This window comes from Gouania willdenowi, chromosome 14, assembly GCF_900634775.1.
Source record: "Gouania willdenowi chromosome 14, fGouWil2.1, whole genome shotgun sequence".
NCBI classification, from domain to species: domain Eukaryota; kingdom Metazoa; phylum Chordata; class Actinopteri; order Blenniiformes; family Gobiesocidae; genus Gouania; species Gouania willdenowi.
This window is the reverse complement of record NC_041057.1, coordinates 14,401,781-14,422,100: the sequence shown is the minus strand read 5'-3', so window position 1 is coordinate 14,422,100 and position 20,320 is coordinate 14,401,781. Positions and strand designations below refer to the sequence as shown.

The 20,320-nt window shown below is 39.2% G+C and overlaps 1 protein-coding gene across 3 annotated transcripts in view; it reads left to right on the top strand.

Moving 5' to 3' along the window:
• The first annotated feature begins 829 nt into the window (after positions 1 to 829).
• The window catches only part of LOC114475332 (glutamate receptor 4-like), a 123,921-nt gene continuing 104,430 nt past the window's right edge, over positions 830 to 20,320 (top strand). For all 3 annotated transcript variants that reach the window (XR_003675458.1, XM_028466030.1, XM_028466031.1), the window contains exons 1-2: positions 830 to 1,288; positions 14,241 to 14,399. Coding sequence is in view for 2 of the 3 variants with exons in the window: in XM_028466030.1 (XP_028321831.1) it covers positions 1,126 to 1,288; positions 14,241 to 14,399 (322 nt within the window). In the remaining variant the exon portion in view is untranslated. The remainder of the gene's footprint in view (positions 1,289 to 14,240; positions 14,400 to 20,320) is intronic.

Genomic DNA, 20,320 nt, shown 5'->3' with positions numbered 1-20,320 from the left:
CAGTGGTGACGCACTTTCAGTTTGAGCTCGTGCATGTGAGGGATCGAGAACGAGCAGGGAGACGTGATTGGTTAAAAAAAAACGGTTCGTTTTTTTCCATTGGTCGAAGTTTTTACAGGTTTACAGCTGCTACAGATGATGTATTTTCTTCATTACTTTTTCAGAGCACATAAGATTCTAATTTCTGTCAATTTCAATCGCCCACCCTAGCTTTAATAGCCTCATATGGAATGAATGCACCACCTTTTCCAAACTTGACTAGTTTTTTCATCTGAACAGATTACGTTTTTGGCAATATCTCTTCAAAGTCCTTAAAGAGATTACAAAACATGGTTTATGAGCTAAAAAAGAAAGAAAGTGAACTGGCCCTTCTCAGTTTCCGTAGATTTGACTACCTTAGCAGACCTCCCTTCAACTTGTATTTCAAAATTTTGACTTAATAATCTCGTTCTTCGATTTTAAAATCCAAATTATATTTTAAATATATCCTCAAAATTTCTAATTTAATTTGACATTTGTACTTCATTCTTGATTTGCCCAAAATCATTTTCTCCTGGCCCAAATCCGCGTTTCCATAAGTCCTAAGACTACTGAAGATTTTTGTTGTAGCATTTAGACAAAGTTCTTCCACGTTTTTTTTTTTTTTACACAAAATGTAGAGTCTCTTCTTCATTCTATTTACACATCTTTTTCTTGTCATCCCACATTTGAAATGAACTGTTGAAATGATGAGAAAGTGTGAGAGCCCGTAGTGGCCCCCCGCAGAGGGACTCTCTCCGCCCCTGCTGCCTGCCCTGCCCGGGTAAAAAAGGCGCATGTGTGTATTATAACCGCTGTGCTGTGAGTTGGACTCGCAGTCCATGGCTGGCTGATCCCCCTCTTCTCCATCCATCCATCCCTCCCTCTCTCTCTCATCATCTTGGTGGTGGTGGTGGTGTTGTGCGCAAAACCTCCAGCGCCGGACGGACGGACGCAGTTTGCGGCACAGCGGGACGACATCCTGGATATAGAGAGAGAGAAACATCCCGGGGGAAACATGGATATTTAACCGGCATTTGGGTCTTGTTTTGACCTTTTTCCCCTTTTTTCTTGTTCTTGTTCTTCTTCTTCTTTTTAAACCCTGTGATGTTGCTTTTGCCCTGGGGGGCATTGATTGAACCTACCCGATGTCTCTCATCAGTTTATAACCGAGACAAAATGAGGATTTCTCCTGGAGAATGGCTTTTGGTGATGTTCTCGGGCTTTTGGGGACTGGCGATGGGAGCGTTCCCCAGCAGCGTTCAGATCGGTGAGTAAAATAAATCACGTGAATGCGTGTGCGTGCACGCGCGTGTCTGTATACGTGTGTGTATCCCGCCCCTTCTAAGCCGCACACTTTGTTGTAATATTTCTACTCTAAAGTGTGTTGTTTTATGACAGTAGGAAGCCTCATGCGCCAAAGGGTCGTCCTCTGCTGCTGTTGTAGTGAGAGTGCATGTGTATCCCGTGCACTCTGCCACTGCAGCACGTCAGAGCAGCAAACTGTGCACTCTGTGTGTGTGTGTGCGTGTGCGTGTGCGTGTGTTCTCTATGCAGGCTGCCTGTGAATCGACTGGCAGACCTCAGTCCTGGCACTGCAACGCGGTCCCGAGAGAAAGACCTTCAGCTCCTCTCTCTCTCTCTCTCTCTCTCTCTCTCTCTCTCTCTCTAGCTTTTTTAAAACATCTCTGTGTTGTGGATTTACTAACTGTGTTTGTCATGTGAGGTTATATAAAATGTGATTTATTGTATGGCTTTAATTTCACCAGCAGACAGCTTGATGGAGTTGATGTAAAGACAGGATGGTTAAATGTGACCTCTGTTTTTGTTTTTTTTTTATTTAATTTTTTTAATTTATCTAAAAACCTTTCTCGTGAATTGTTTTCTTCTAGTTTTCCTGTAAACAATCGAGTATTCTTTTGACGTCTATACCGACGTTGTCTTTTCTCTGGATTCACGCACCCTCATCTGATTCATCTGAACCATCCGGCTGATGAAAAATGACAAGCTGTTCAAATGATTCTCCTTGTCCTTTTATATCAGCGTGATGCTGCAATCCCCAGGCGCTCAGCAGAGGTCAGAGGTCAGGGTTGTTTTACACTGTAGCTGCACCCCACAAACTCAAGGGCTTAGAAGCTGCCCACCTATACATCTGTGAAACTGTCTGATGTTCCACATTAAAAAAAAAACCACAAAAAACCCTAATTTTCTGCTGATTCAAGCAGAGCTACTGTAGCTGAACGTGTCTTTCTCAGTCTCGCCGTTTCTCAGCTGTTCCAGTCTCCTGATGCTCCCTAAATTATACCCAGGTCTCATTATCTGCCAGCTAACAGCATTCTTGCCAATTATGGGAAATAGTGTTGCTGTAATCCCTGTGTCATCATATTTCTCATCTCAGGCCGAGCTGACCTCTGGGAGTGTAAAAATCCACACTATGTCGGTGCTTCCTCACCCAACAGCGCTCATTTAGCATTTTGTAATTTTCAGCTGCCTTTGCTGAGCTTCGTCAAGTCTCAGAGCTGGGAAATCCTCCCCCCCCCACCCCCCCACCCAATCGCCATTTGTCAGTTTCAAATAATTGTTACTGGATGGAGGATCAACAGTCATTAGTAGTGTGCAGATTTATTGTATTGTGCATGTATAGTGCACACATGCTGGCACAGCAAACATGCCTCACAGCTGCCTCAGATAACAGAGGTGCATGCAGGGAAATGCCAACGGGAACCAGAATCCCACGTTCTGAACTCGGACTTTGATAAAGTTTGAAATTGCAATTACATCAACTCACTAAAATAACTTTGTAGTGTAGATTTAATCATACAAAACATTGATTTACAGATTAAATGCACACCGTGGACTTTGTGACCTAAAGAGTTGTTTTAAATGATTCCTCAGGCCAATATACAGCGCTGGACAGTATCAATGCACCGAGCGCGGCTTCCCTCTTGAAATACCGATTATGTAAGATTGGAGGAGACGGACCGTCTTTGGCCAGGTCATGTGATCTGAAGAATGCCTGGAGAACGTATCACTTAATGGCAGTCACGTGACCACAGGCTCTGATATACTCGTTGGGCCAAGGCTTTTGCTGTTGTTTTTCCACTTGTTCACCTGGCGCCGAACACTGCCCCGCCCGTACACGCCGATGCCAGATAAAGGGGGCCGACGATGGAGGCGAGGCCAGGGAGTAGGGGGGGAAGTGCCAACGACGCAGCGATGAGGGCCGAGCGCCGAGCCTCCACACGCAGGGAGAGGAGGGCGGCTGCTCCTCCAGCCGCGGCGCGAGCGCAGCCCAACTGACCCAGCTCTTAGAACCAATCCTTATCCCGAAGTTACAGGTCAACTGTCTGCATACACAATAAAAAGACAAGTGAGAATGGCCCCACTGACTGTTTGTTGATTTTTTTCTAGCGCCCCCAGTGGCCAAAAGCTACACAGCGTGCCTTTAAGTAGCACCTAATAATCTGTGAAGCAACGCTGCTTCGCTGCAGAAAGGTATAGGGCAGTGGTTCCCGACCTTTTTTGGAACGTGACCCTATTTCGATATCAATACCCCAACCCCAAAGACATTTTTTTTTTTTCTGGAATTACTTTTTGTTATACTGTAAATTGGCTTGATTATGTGGCACCTAAATATTCTATCCAACTGCATTTACTGTAGTTAAAAAAGTTTAAAATGCATAAAAAGATACCAGATATGTTGTAACTTAGTATATACTGTATGTGTTACTCACCAAATTGCTATTATTATATTATTCTGTAATAGTGTCAAGATATAATTTGGTGCGACTGTTTGGCCATGACTGCTGTTTTAAAAAAATCTTTAAAATGACTCATACTATTAGGATTTCAAAGTCTTTCTATTTTTTTTATTTTCATCATAATATTCATGCAAACCTCGCCCGATGATTCCCATTTTATGAAATATCATGCGGTGAAATCCGTATACGTCATTGACCAAATACAGAGTAGCCGAGATTAGTGACAACCTGAGCCAGCCCAACTATTACTATATTATTATTGTAATTAACTCGATGTATATTTTACAGAATGAAGGTATAGACTACAGTTTTTTAAGTTTGTGTTAAAAATAACTTTTTTGTGTTTTTATCAATTACTCGACATTTCAGGTGACCCCGTTTAAACTCTATGTGACCCCACATGTGGTCCTGACCCAAAAGTTGAAAAACACTGGTATAGGGTTCGTCACTGGGCCTAGTTTGGAATATTTGGCTAATATGAGTGCAACTGAGTCGTGCTTAAGCGTACCACATATGGACGGTGATTGTAATGCACTACGTAAGCATCTCTATCTATAAATCTGGTTACATGCAAGTGCTGATTAATCTTAAAATTGATCTAAAAAAAACCAACAGAGCCATTAAATTGTGAGCCATGTTACCAGCCTTGTTTTCCATTGAGCCGCTGCATCCACATACAAACTAAAGTCTAAGTATCTTTTTAATAAAGAATTGCTTAGGTTGGATCAGGTATACAGGTGTACATGGATCTGTTTCCAGCAACAAAAACTTAAGGTTGTTAAATACACCAAACTCATCATTTTTAACTTAAAAAAAAAAAAATTAGTCTTCTGCCGTTTAGTCGATTTTGCACAAAGCTCAATTCAGCAGAACTGACTGTGTGTGTCAGTGAAAAATGCCCTTAGCAAAAATTAATTGAAAAATTGAGTAATTTTGTTCACTTTATCTATTCTGACTTTGAGTTATGCAGTTATTGGCTGTAACTGTACAGTATGACTAGATTTTTAAATAAGAGTACCGGTACATACTTTGGATAATTATATATCAGACACAGGCAACCGGTGGCCCTGGGGCCACATGTGGCCCTTGGTTTAATTTTGTGTGGCCCCTAAACAAATACACAAACGGACTAAAAAAAACCTACAATATCAAAAATCACACAAAACAACAACTAAAATACACAATGTGGTTCCAAAAAGATATACATTACTGAAAAATGTAATAAAAATTAGACCACCAAAATGCACAAAGTAAATGAAAAAACTTGCAAAACAACCACAAAAGCACAGAAAATGACTCCAAAAACACACAAAATGACTAAAACCACAAACAACAAAACATATTTGTTCCATCCTGCATCAATGCGCAGATTGTTACTTAATGTAAATGCTGACATTAGTGTCGATAATGTGGCACTCGGCTCAAACGATTATAGAAGTGTATTGTCTCTGTCATATATAAATGGATGGTTAAATGTTGGTCAGAGTATAATCAAAAGTAATAAATCCCCCCCCCCCCCACTTTAGCCCCAACTACATGCACTTCTTTAAAAATCCATAAAAAGTAATTAGATATGCGTCTAATCTAATCTAATTATTACTGCTTCTCCCTGACCAGATATCATAAAGAGTGAAATGTTATGAAGTGTGTCGTTTGATTAGGTCAGGCCTAAGAAAACACACAATGGCATTTTGCTTTGAGTGACATTTACACTGTCTCATCATAGGAAATATAGCCTTAAGTCAGATTTTGTGGAGCAAATTGCCTAAAAACTTAAAACAGCACTGACATTTACACAGCCATGGATGGCTTAGTGGAGATCCTTGTGCGTGAGCTCTGTTGTAATGTAGAAGGAAAGAGGCAGTTCACTTTCACCTCCATCTGATGCATGCCACTTGAACGGCTCGGCTGTGGGAATTATTCTCTGAATGTGATCATGTTTATTATTATTATTATTATTATTATTATTATTATTATTATTAATAATAATAAAATTCTGTTTTGAATATACCACCCAACACCTGTGAATCATATGATGAATAAAGCCAACCATTAGTTACCATTACATTTACATTTTAAAGTCAATGATTAACTACTTGCTGGTCAAATATTACAAAGCTGTTGAAACCTGTGGTACATCATTTTGGGCACAATCAACTGAATATTTAGTGAATAATACAATAAACAGTTTCCTTAGGTTACTCTTTGGTAATGTTTAGCCATTAGTGAACCGCTTCTGTAAACCTTATGATAGGGCAAGCAGGGGTGGAAACATTTCAATAGGGTAAGAAAAGGAGGGCATGGATGTTTCAGGGGTGGCAACACATGGCAGATATTTATACACAGTATACTCAATTTAATCAGTTTATTGAGTAATGGAGAATGTCAAAAGGGTTGAGGGGGATATAAACGTAAACAAGCTTGTTCACTCTGATGATATTTCCAACCTAGCAGTGTTTGTAATTTTATTCCAGAGATCCTTAGGGCCTATGCTACAAAGCCAGATAATTATGTCCTGGATTAATCTCCGTTAGCGGGCGCCACCCAACCAAACATTCCCTGTCAGAGAGAAGCTGTCCTATGAAGGTCGATTACAACAAGCTAAGTTAAGCGCATTGATTTCAGTTTGGTTAACCGGCGCGCTCTAGTGACGGAGGTGGATATTACGGCGTCAGACCAATCACACACGGAGGAACTGTAGAACGTCACATATGAGGACTAATTCTTTAAAAATATGAAGATAAAAAACAACACTGTTGCTGCAGTAAAAGCATAAAGTTATTAATGCAGTAATTGATGAGTGTTAATACTTAAATAAGTGAGATTATAAATGGAGAATAAAGAGACACTCTGATCAGTTTCTCTTTCTCTTTTAACTTGTCTGTGGCTCTGATACTGTGTTCATACAGATCACCCTACATCATAAGGTGGAATATATTTATATTTTATATTCTCTTACAGAACTGAGGCTCTTTGCATTACCCCTGAGTACATGAATGAATGAATGAATTTATTTATTTATCAATATAAAAGCGCCTGATGCACGCAGGCTTATTTTATATATTTTACTTTATCAGTCTATCAGATAAAAATCTCTGTTTCCGATAGGATGCCATCGATGTCTAAATATTATCTCTCCTGTCAGCTGTCAGATCAGATCCACATCACACATCACCTTTTATTGGACAGCTCGCTTTCTAAGAGAACTGATTGGTCAGGAGGCAGGGCTTTAGTACTCGCTAAGATCCTAGCCAGAACAAAACCTGGTCCCGACCAGGTTAGTCATTCAGCCTAAGTTACCATGGTGATTTAGCTCCGTAAGACGTTAGCGAGCATCGTAGGAAAGCACACACCGATTAAATCCTGGAAATTAGCGCGATAAGAGGTCATCTCGCTTCGTAGCATACCCTATTAGTGTTTTAATAGTGTTTGTATTATTAATATTACACATATTCGGACTCCAGGAGGGACCAGGGACTTCCGCTGAAGCCACTTTTGGCAGATCCGAGCACTTTTAAAAACCGATGGGAGCAGCTCAGCAGCAGTATCAAAGCAAGGCAGTCCCCTTGCTTCCACACAGATTACAGGACAAAAACACAGACTACCTGGGTCTATTTGGACTCTACCCGGGAATGATGCACATATCTGAGCACTTTTGTAAAACCGATGAGAGAAGCAGTATCAAAGCGACAGACCTCCTCTGCTTCCACACTCCTCTCCCAACCTTTTAACTTGTGATTGTTTTTCTGTATTTACCTTTATTTACTTTATTTATTTTTTTTTGATTTGTGTAATGTAAAGTGTCTTTGAGTTTCTGATAAGCACTTATAAATAAAATGTATCATTAATATTGATGGGACATTTCCGAGTGTGAAAAGGACAGTATGAGTTCTCACTTTGAAAAGGTAAATTTATGAGGTCCACCATTCACTAACCATGTCCATGATTATTTTTATTAAGCTATTGTTTTTATTTTCAGTTTACAAATTTGAAAGAAGTGCACAAGATGGACACTAAACAGGCCGACAAGTGAAACAGCACTGTTTAGTTGATTGGTCACTGTTTAAAAAGCCAGGAAAAACCTGGATTTTAAAATGTTGAGAGTTGGACCAGGATCAATCAACAGCACTACTTATTACCCAAATACATAGATTTGAGGTTTAGTTACTCTTTAAGCAAAAATAATTATTACGATAAATGTTTATTTTTATTTGAAGAAGTCTAAGCAATAGCTCATAAATACACCTCATAGCAAAATGGCAATTTTGCTATGAGGTGTACTATGCAACAAAATGTGTACATGTGGATCAGCTAGACTGGAGATCAATAGTGATGATACAGTCTGTGCATTGTCAGTCATATGGTCTCCCACTTTCTCCGTCCTCATCTTGGGGATGCTCTACTCTTCCTTCTCCTCACTGCTGTGGGGTTATCCAACCTCCTCCTGTCCCTGATCACCTTGGCCTTATATTCCATCTTTGTCACGCTTTCGTTGCTCTTCTCTCTCTTTTTCCATTTCTCTCCATTTACCTCATCCATCTATCTTGTTCAGTTGTTCACCTTTCTCTTTGGTGAGAAAAAACTACTGATGCTACCTTTCCTCTTCGTTTCTGTAAGATTCAAAGTAACATCACAATGTTTTCATTGACAGACGTTGATTTATAGACATAAAGGAATGAATGGACATGGCCTTTCTGGTAATATCTCTACACTGCCACTCTTACTGGAGACACAGTAAACAGCTTCTATCTATGTAAATAAATAGGATAGCTATCACATCCAACACATTAAAGAACCATTCTGTCACATTTAACAAAGTGCATGACTTTGAGTTATTATTATTATTATTATTATTATTTATTTATTTATTTATTTATTTATTTTATTTATTTTTATTTTTTACACTGGCATGTTAATGACACCAGACTGTTATACAACTGAATATAAAAAAAAACTTATTTTAAGGGCATGTGATGCTACATATAAGCTTTGATACTATTTTTTACTTCAACATTAAATATGTATCTCGATAATCACGTGAACTTCCAGACACTTGTTTTTGATTCACTGCTCCTGTTACTGTATTTCTATGAACAAAAGCTCTTTATTGTGTGGAGTTACTATAAAGTCAATTAGCAGCCGTTTCAGCCCATTTAAGAGCATAGACCGAATACCAAAAATATCAGATCTCAGTTTCAGTGCAGCTTCTTCAGACTGTGTTGTACCTCCTGTAACTAACATTACGTGTATTCATTTGTTCAAAACAACATTCCTCAACCTGATTCAAAATTAGCATCACTACCATAGCACTGCGCTTCCATTATTATTTGATTTCCTGATTTGTACTTTAATTTTTTGCCACCTGTGTCTTCTTTTCAAGCGACTCTTAACTCCCTCGCAATCTAAACAACGCAGTCCTGTGTCGCTATTGTGCGTCATATCTGAAGCTCTGCATTCATGAAGCGGCAGCGGCGCATTGCCGCTCGCATAAGTGTACAAATTGGCCTTTGAATTTGTTGCTCCCAATTGGAGTGGCAATGCTTTGTTGTAGGGTGGCATTTGCCGCCCTATGCCTCCCCAGTAGATCCGCCCCTGAGGGCAAGTAAACAAGTGTAGGGCCCCTTGAGCACTTGGTACCAGGCTGCAAAGAAAAGATAATTTACAAACGATCTACCTGGGCAACATTCCAGCTGACCTTCCAAATCAGGATAAATACCTGCTGAAGATAATATTAGCGGACACTAAAAAGGCAGTGACTCGAAATTGGTTACAGCCTGATCCTCCAACACAGACTGGCTGGGAAAATATTATGGCTAATATTGAGAATATGGAGAGAATTACTTTTGCATTGAACCAGAAGATGGATACGTTTTATGTTAATTGGGAAAAATGGATTGTGTGTGTAACCTTGGAAAGTAATCGTTGAGCCATTTATGTACAAACTGACTTGCATGCCCTTTTATTATTTGTTTCCTTTCATTAGGACAAATGGATGACCAAATGTATGTTGTTGTTGTTTTGTCTTGTTTACAAATGTTTATAAAAAATAAAGTATACACAAAGAAAAGAAAAGATCATTTAAAAAAATATATACCGGTATGTATTTCATTTCTGTGTTTTATTATGAAAAATTATCATTCCCACTATAACGCTCATCACTCATGTGCTTGATGCAGAGGGGGTTGAACGTGTAGCTAGCCAACAGACAAATGTCAATTCTTAGACAAAGTCTCATGCATTTCTTTAATCATGGTGGTTTGGCATGATTTAAAAATATTGTGGAGGATGTTATTTTGGCTTCAAATTCCGGGTGGATCATCAAGACTATTGGTCATTGTCAATCATTCGGAAGAAAGACCGTCGTACGTGCTCGTCCTTAGCTAGTTTTCGCTTGCTGTGCATGCGCACTTTCAAGTGTTTAAAAGAGGGTAAATCACTAACTGGAAATGGACTCGGAAGAAGATCATAGTGGTATTCCTTTTGATTCAGATAATGACAATAATTGACCTTGTAGTTATTAGAGAAGTTTATCTCAATGTGAGCTATGATTAGCGACGCGACCCCTGGCACAAGTCACGCATCGGGCTCGTGCACGCTCTCTCGCACGCGTTTAATAGGTGTTCCCTCTTGGGAGCAGGTAGAGTGTTGCGCATGTGCATTTTTTCAAAAAGTGGAGAGGGTGTTTCTTTTCTAAACTTCGGGAAAATCCTCCTCTATACCTTTAAGCTTGCAGGTCCATTCCTCACCTCTGATTTTGAAACATAACAAAATAAAATGTTGTTCCTTTCTTGGTTATTGGTGCATTGCAACCAACTTCAATAGGTGCATATCACCACATACTGTACATGTTTTATTTCATTACTTTGTGTGTGCAAGACAACAAGCCAGCCGACCAGTGAGACAACACTCAATGTGCTTGAATAAAACATTAACTCAATCAATGCCTTTTTAACGTCATTTGCAGTTCTCCAGTAATTACATCTAATTAAGTAAAGGGTAATAAAACACAATTGTGGTTAAACAGTACAAAATTGGAGATTCCTTCTTTAGTTACACATTTGCCAAACCCTGTGATAACCACTTTGCAAGTGACTTGGATAGCTGTTGGTGTACTTGTGGTAACCATATGGCCAACTGCCTTTCATAACGCTTGTCGTATGTCATCAATCCACTGTTTTGGAGGCGTTCCAAGTGGTCTTTTTCCGCTCACGCAGATACCACTCAACAACTGTGCGAGTCTGGCAATTATTCAGTCCATCTGAACTTCTGTCTTCTGTATTTGGTGATGACATGTCTCACTCTCTCTGATCACCTCACTCCTGTTCCTCACTACGTGTTCTTTCAGCCACACTCTCAGCATCAATTGGAATTGATCGATTTAAAACCTATCGGTTCATGTGAATACCATCATATACGGAATAAACAAGTCAAGTGTAAGCTTTACTTTAAATGCAGTGCAGAGATTTAAAAAATCTAGAAAAGTATTGAGCAGCAGTGGAAATAAGAAAACAGTATTGTTTTTTTAAAGGGCCCTTGTTACGCTAAATCTACTTTTCTGTGCTTTAAACATCACAAAGTGCTATTTGAGCTTCCTACACATGCACAAAGTGTTTTTTCCATTGATTCCCTCAATCGTTAGTTAGAGGGTGATTTGCTCCTTTCTTACTGCAGGGTGAGCCCAAACACCTCGCTCCAATTTGATGACGCGTTCCCATTTTGATGATGAATTTGACACGGCACTGAGCTGGAGAAGCCGCGCCTCCAGGAAGCTCTCTGCCGTGATTTACATGTAAACAGACACGCCCACAATGGTGAGCATTTCAGCGTCCTTCTCGCAGTGCTATGTATGTATTTTCGACAGTCTATGTATGTACCGGCAAACACCCCGCCCCCACGCTCTGTTTTGTGTTTATAAAGCAGCATGAGCTCTGCTACGGAGTGGGTGGGAGGAGGGCGGGCCATCCTTTGTCCCTACGTCATTGTGTAGAGTTGCTCAGAAAGTGACTTTTCAGAGTTAAAACTCTGTAAAACAGGCGAGTTACTCAAATACTATGTTTTGGGGGTTCTTATAAAGTTATTCCTCTCAAACAATGGTATTCTGCAATTTTTTGGATGTCACTTTTAAGGGTACGAAATACTTTATTAAAGGGAGGATATAAAAAGAGAGGGCAGTGTTACACCTAGGTGAGGGGGAAGGGAATAGGGAGGAGAGACTCAAGGTAGGCAAAGGCTGCGATCTGACTGGTCATTGGTCACGTGATTTGGTGACGTCTCTTGTGAACGAGACGAGTGCATGGCTGAGGGGAGCTACGCAAAAAATAATTGCATAATAAATCGCAATCGCAATATTGAGGAAAAAAATTGCAATTAGATTATTTTCCTAAATCGTTCAGCCCTAGTCACATTCCTTGTTTTGTATCAACTTCCAGCCCTTTAGAAAGTCTGGAAACAAGCTACTTATTACAATCTTAACGTGTCGAAGCAAGGCTGTGTTTTTGCAGCAGAACTGTAGGCCTCTAGGACCCAGTTTGAACACAATTGCTACTAAGTGCTGTTATGGTTAACATGTAACAGCTGATTGTCTTCATAGGGGTGAGTTTATGTTGAAATCCCCTTTCTTTTAGTGCAAGACGGGCGACCATGGCTCAGTGGTAGAGTGGGTCGTCCAATAACTGACATTTACCCACATTGCCTAGTGTGAATGTGGTGAGTGAGTGTTGGTGGTGGTCAGAGGGGACAATGGCACACTATGGCAGCCTTGCTTTTGTCAGTCTGTCCCAGGGCAGCTGTGGCTACAATAGTAACTTACCACCACCTTGTGTGGAGTGAAAGTATAATGTTAAGCACTGAGTGTCTATGAAAAAGCGCTATATACAATCCAATGCATTATTATTATTACTTTCTCTACCTGATCCTGATCCCACATGTTTTCCTACTCCGACACACCTGTATCTAATGAGCAGACCATCATCGTTAAGCTCAGAGAAGCTTTGTAGGTCTGTTGTGCTGCAGCCAGAGAATCCTGTGTTGTTATTTCATTTTATTCAGTGTTCAGATTATACTTGGCCTCAGCTCTTTTGGAAAGTTGAACAAGGTAAATATTGTACCTTTGAATATGGGCAGTGTTAGCATTAACATTATGAGCATGTCAGCCATGCTGCTGAGGTAAGTGCTTAGCTGGGCTGATGGTAATGCTAACGTAGCACTGTTAGCTTGACAGCAGGTTGTGTGTCCCAAAGCCTTGAGCAGTCAATAAAACACACACACACACACACACACACACACACACACACACACACACACACACACCAATGAGAATGTTTAACGTTCATGCCATCGTTGTCTCATTAAAACATTTTTTGGTATTGGCTTTAGAACTGTTATTTAATATTTCAGATAAATATTAATCCCAGGTTACATTTTTAGAGCACATACATTCAAATATTGTTCTTTTTAAATAATAATTGTAATTGTTTAGATGTTATCTATAGGTTTGTTTGTTTAATAATTTATTCAATTGTCCTTTATATTCACTTACTCTAAGGCAGTCTGAAGTCAGAACTCAATGCATTTGCTGCTCACTAAATCTCTTCTTTCCTATCTGCAGCCTGCAGGGCTCTCAAGTTTTGAGTGAGATTTATGCTGTTTTGCGGGGGGGCGGGGTCTCCAACTCACCCAATCCTTACTGTATAGCAACATGTGTTTAACCTACAAACCCTTATTAAAAAATGTAATAAAATCGGCCAAATATATATATAAAAAAAACTTTAAACTTAAATTAAAAACTAATAAACAAATGTATGAGAGTGACAAATAGAACTAAAGATCAACTGGAGTAATAGTGAAAGTAGCATTTATGCTGCTACTGCTTGACGGCCCTGATGATGAGCTGACCTGTTATGATAAGAAGTCCAGACAAGAAATCTCTCATATAAGCAGATTAAGTTAACAAGACATTCAATAAATGTTTTTCTTCCAGTGTAAACAGAGTCGAGAGAGAAATTCTTATCCTGTCTAATGTGGAGCAGTTCAGGGGTTTATTTTCACAAAGATTTATTTCAACGACACACCCACTTTCAGGTGGACGGCATGTTGACACTTCACGTTCTGCAGCTCCCCAAGCGCACTCCTCCGATTGGTCAGACGTCGACTGCTGTCAATCATTGCAGTGACGCATTGCTCTACAATGTCCAGTGCATCATGCTATCTGATTGGCTAGTTCAAGCAGAACAGTCTGCCTTCGCCTCATCCATTCATAGATTAATTATTTATTCTATATATAGTCTATGCTACTAATGCGTGGCAAGTTTTATCACTTCTCTGCATGAGAAATGTTATGTGTGGCATATAAGTGTGAGACTTGAGAGCCCTGTTATCTGCATCAAACTTCACAGATTTTGGTTTAAACCTTCAGTGGTTTTCTTTCACAATCCTTCTTAAACACATTCTCTTTCTCCTCAGGAGGCCTGTTCATCAGGAACACAGATCAGGAGTACACAGCCTTTCGTTTGGCGATCTTCCTGCACAACACCAGCCCGAATGCATCGGAAGCGCCATTCAACCTGGTGCCTCACGTGGACAACATCGAGACGGCCAACAGCTTTGCCGTCACCAATGCCTGTAAGTCACATGATCTGCTGCTGCACGTTTGTCCGGGTGTTGCTCAGTTAGCACACGGCCATGGAGATGATAGGTTTAGTATCACTGGTGTCTTTGTCTAGAAGATAAATCCATAAAATGAAAACTTAAACTATGTTGCTTTGCATTGTTTGTGCTTTGCTGCTTGCTTGTGGTTGCAATTCTTTAGATATGTTCAATGCAGCTGCATCAGAAGGATGTTATGTTCTGTGAATGCTTTATAAAAAGAAGACTTTCATTATTTCTCTATGAGACAAACATACTACATTACACGAGCGGGTCATAACGTAGGAAAGAAACTGCAAACACACTGGAAGAGACATGTCACACCAAAGCCACATAGTTAGTCACTAAATTGATCAGGTTTATATAAATTATAAATTATTATTTGATAAATGGATACATTCTATAGCTTTAATAGTTATTAAAAGTTCATTTACTCTTTATTGTTATTTATTAGTATTTATTTATTTCAATATTCCTGTTTTTAGCCCCTTAATCAGGTCTGTATCTGCCACTAATTTGACCATTTAGTGTTGTTTAAAAAATAAATAAATAAATCTTCAACGATGAAGCCAATATTTGACAACTATTTATTATTTAATGAAGTATTTAGTAGATACCTAAATTTACAATAAATCAAGAAAGCATTTATTTATATGCTGAAAATATTATGGTCTAACTTGTCTTTGTTTTTATTTCCTGTGGAAAACACTTTTTTTATAAGAAGGGAATTAACTCCAAATAGTAAATGTGTGCACTAGCATGGGATCATTAGTTTTCTTATTGCAGACATTCCTCTGGTATGTTTTTCATGCACACGTGTGTATCTATGTGTGTGTGTTTGTGGGCGTTTGTGTGCAGTGTACCAGAGGCTCCTCCCTAAAGGCCATAAAACACTTCAGCCTGACGTGGCCTGGGTTTGAAAAATCAATGGCTAAATTAAGCAGAGAATGCTGATAATTGTGGGGGTGTCCTTTGGATTTGTATGTTTTTATGATTGTGTGAACCAGAGATGAAGAAAATTACATTTTTATGGAAATTACCTTTCAATGTATCTGCATTGCTTTGTCTCCCATGTTAAATACAGTACATGCTTTTAAAATGCATTGAGTCACTGCTGTCACTGTATACATCCATCCATCACCTACATACATATTGTATAATATAGTTCTTATTGGAGGTGTTTCCTTAGTACGTCACATCCAGAAGGCCCTGGGTTCAAGCCCAGCAGTTAACACTTGGGTTCTTTCTATGTGGAGTTTGCATGTTCTCCCTCTGCTTGTGTGAGTTTTCTCCAGGTACTCCAATTTCCTCCCATCATCTAAAAATGTGTGTTAGGTTACTAGAGCCTCAAAATTTCTGTTTCCCAATTCCATTTATAGTATCACCTGTTTCCATTACCCTTGCAAGGGCTTCAGCCACACGTTGAGATTTGACATTTCCGTTCCTTTGCCCATTGCATGAAAATGGGTGCCAAACATTGCATGTGAGGATGGATGAATTTTTCAAAAAAAAAAGAAGAAAATGTGTAAAGTAATAACAACAATAGGAATCCGTGTACCTTTCGTTCTTTGGTTATTTGGTTTCAAAACCAAATTGAAAAAACGGGTTGGTTTTTTGGTTTTATTCATTTAAAACCAGAAACAGATTTATGGAAAAACCAAACAAGCAGCTGTTTCTGTTTTAAAATTAAATCTGGTTCTGTTTGTGTGATATTTGGATATTTACGGGGAAACTAGAGCGAGAGCTTCATGTTTTAATCTCACCACACAGAACGGCCGACAGACAGACTTATACTCTGCTGTGTTTGATAAAGATCTTATATCATGTTGTTCACCTCACACTGATGGCAGAGGCGTAATTTGTGCGTCGATGACATTTCGTTGAAGAGTTATTGATGCTGGAAGTCTGAATCTGTGAATATCTGCCAACTTTACCAAACAATGTTAAGGTCCAAATAGTATCCAGGACAAAAAAAAAAAAAAAAAAAATGAAATTGTGTTCAGAACAACCTAAGAATGTTTGACCAGAGAGACAAGCGTTGATGTAAACTTTCTGTGTTCAAAACAGGGGACGGGACTTAGATAAGCAAACTGATTCTCTCGTCTCCTTTTTCGGCATGTACAAAAAAAAAAAAGTGAATGTAACCATGTCGGAAATAAACTGAAAAAAAAAATAAATTAAAAAAAAATTAAAGAAAAACTGGTGACTGGGTGGACTTTTGCTCCCGGTCCAGACATAAAAAGAAGCAACGCATATGTCACATTACTGGTGAATTGAAACGTTATTGATACATAAATAAATCGAAACCAAAAAATGGATGTTACGTAAAACATGCACATGATATGTGGAACCAGAGGTGGTGTAATGAATCTACTGGTGCTCCTCATTTCTTATGATCAACTTCCGTGTGTGTTGAAGGCTGCTGTTAGCTGTATTTATAATGTGCTAAATAAACATTTTACTCCCCTCAAAAAAGCTGTCAAATGGTAGAAGTTCGAACATCTATTGTTCATCACAACAGCCTCACAGTCGATAGTCAGTCACCAGTTTATTTGGATACTCTTTGGATCGTAACACCGTGAAACAAAACATAAACGTGAGCAGCTTTTTACGAGCTAAAACATCCATACACTGCATATAAATAGGAGCAGGACCAGAAAACTGCTGAAATAAATCCTAAATAGTCCTGTTGTGTGTGGAGACCTGGTCGAGGACCTGGAGAGGGAAACGAGGTGCTGTGGACTTCAGTTCTCCCTCTAAAGTTTCCAAAAATATCACACAAACAGAACAAGTTTAAAAAACAGAAAAACACTGCTTATCTGGTTTTTGATATTTGCGTATTTCTGTTTTGGTTTTAAATCAGAAAAACAAAATAATCACAGTTTATTTGTTATCTTGATTTGGTTTTAAAATGGAATAACCAAAGAACGAAGAGTACACGGATTAATAGGACCATTTCCATTTCAGGAAGCACATTCCATTTTCTGGGCCCTGGGTTAATTTGACTCTCTAAATTTCCTGTAAGTGTGATTTGGAGTGTGAGTGGTTGTTTGCTCTTTCATGGACTGCCACCCTGTCCAGGATGTATGCCTGCCTAGCGCCTGTTGAAAGCTGCAGCACTAGCAGACCCTAAAAAAGAAGTGGGTCAGCGGATGAATGGATGAATGAATGGATGAATGAATGAATGATTGAATGAATGCTACACTATACAGTAAAAATATTGACAAAGTGCTTAGTTGAGCATTTTTTTGGGGATTAAGTGGCCGATAAAGCAATGCACCATTTCTTTCTTTTGATCACTTTTAAAGTACATAATGTCTTTCTTGTAGGAGAACTTATCCATTATTGCAGCATCCTAGGGTTTGATTTTAGATACCGGTCATCTTACGACACTGAATCAAAAGAGTCTTCATATCAATGATCGCTCCACAGTCTTTTACATTAGCTCCAGCTATCAGACAGATCTTTTCAGTCGATAGAGGCACTAAAATGCTGTGGTTTGACAAAGGAGTAAAAGGAGAGCAGCAGTCGTCCTGTCACAGAGAGACAGTGTGGGAGTAAACTATACATTTCCAGGAAAAATGGCTGCACTTTCACAGGAAGTCAGTCTGCTACTCATTGATTGGTCAAACCAAATCAGAGCAGTATTACATGAGCCAATCAATGGCTCTGATAGCTCAGGGCCAGCGGGGAATCTGAGATCGAACCGTATTGCCTGTTTTCACCCCGGTTTCACATATCCCAGAGTCTTTATCCCTCTTTTTCCTCCCTGGCCTGCATTTGGGTCTGTTATCAAAGGCCCAGAGATAATGATGGTTATGAATAGGCAGCGTTACAGAGGGATGCTTAAGGCCATCGCCTGCATTTGGGAAGAGGAGATGAGAGTCCAAGCTAATTTGTGAAGAGAGATTAGGCCATTCAGAGGCCTGGCGTGCTGCTGTCGGGGCCGCTGATGGGAATAATTGGAGAGAGGATGTGGACAAATGTTGTTGTGTGCATCCTATTGTCAGTGACAATCAGTCTGTGGATGCAGACTGACAAATTTAACTTAATCTGTTCTCCTTGTTTATCCTCATACTGAGCATGACTTACAGCAGTGTCACCATGGTTCTATGCTACGTGTACAATGTCTTATTGTTGTTGTGTTTTGCAGAAATGTGATTATATTTTCCATCTGAAACAATGATCCTAACGTTTGTTAGTCTCTGAGGTGCTGCTGTTGTGTTCATTGTCCTGTCAGGCTGGGAGAGAAAATGATACTGCCAAAAAATGAGCTTCACAATCTTACTTGGAAAATTAATTAGCACCAATTCATCATTTCATTGCTCTATTAAGTTGTAAAGGAGACGTTAGCCAAAGTGGATTCTTGATAACACTAAATCGTGTTTACTTTTTAAGTACATTTCAGTTTATTCTGAGTCAAAGTTTATGTCTCAATTTGGTGAATGTACTCCGATCAAACACAATAGCTTTAAATGTAGCAATAAAAAGCCGCATTTTGTGCTGAATTAACATGATTTTTTTGCACCTTCGTTTGTGGTAGGTTGTCTCACACCTTGCTTCATGTGAAAAGTGCCGCCACAGCTTTTCTAAACGTATAGTTGTCATAATGTCGAGTTTTAATCAATCTAACAAGTTACATCAAAGATAACTGACTTGAGCTGACCAAATATTCATAGCAACATTGACATTTGATCCTCCAAATTTGGCTCACTATTTCATTTAATATAACCTCACAGTGAACTGTGGTGAGGCAGGTCATTTTTAACCTACGTATATCATTTTACTATGGTAGTTACCAAAAAATGGTAATGGGAATTACGGTTCAGCAAATTTGGACTTGTGAGCCGTAGAATCAAAGGAAATCAGAAACTATTGTGCTAGCTTGATAAACCATTGCTTAAGTCATCGATAAGTTTTTTGCCTTTCTTTTGAGGATAATAAACAATCCCCTTCTCTTTTAAATGCTTTTTAAATTGATATTTAGGTCTGTTACCCTTTACTTTGGTCATTCCTTCTAAGGAAAGTCATCATATGTTTACTATTTATTGAGGCAGAACATTAAAAAGTTTCAGTCTGCTGAATTGAAGGGCCTTACATTTCTGACTTTGGCCATTCCATAAGATTTATAAGATGTTTGAAATTAATAACTTGTTTTTACCATGCTTGAGTTTCTTTAGACCAACTGCAATTTAGCCTTTGCACCTTTTTTTCCATCAGTTTGTTTGCACTGAAAGTCTCTGCCTTCAGCCTTGAGACATTATGTATGATTTAAAACCATTTAGAAGATGTTAGGTGTCTTAAACTGATACAGAATATCTTTGAAAAGGAAGAGGAAATGATCTACAGAAGGAAAAGCTTTTATTGTAGCATTTGGATGACTACAAGTGTTACATCGCCTCACCACCACTGCCATTATTTGTTCTACTATTGACTCTGTTTGCAGATAGCCATGTGTTTAAAGTGTGTAGTCGATAGAAGTAATATCTCTGTCCCTCACGCCTGTGGAAAGCTGTGTGTGGGATGCCAAAATCACAGACTGCCTGGTTTATGATGAAGCACCGAGCCAGCTGAAGATCCTTCAATGGATCTCTGCCTGTTTGTCAGAAAGCCATCGGGGGTGATGGGCTGAGGTTCGTGACAGTCACAGGGACTGTTTTAGTGTGTGAGAGTCCTTGAACTTGAATGGCATCTGAAGCCTTTATCCCTCCTATGAGACTTCCCACTGAAAGCCTCCAAGGACTTCAGTGTGTCTATATGTTTTTAAGCCTTTGTCATAGCACCATCAGTGGCTCAAATAAATCAAATAATCTTAGTAAAATCACATTATTACCACAGCTAGCCTCGTAGAAACCCCATTGAGAAGATTTAACATCAATATGTGTAATAAAATACCA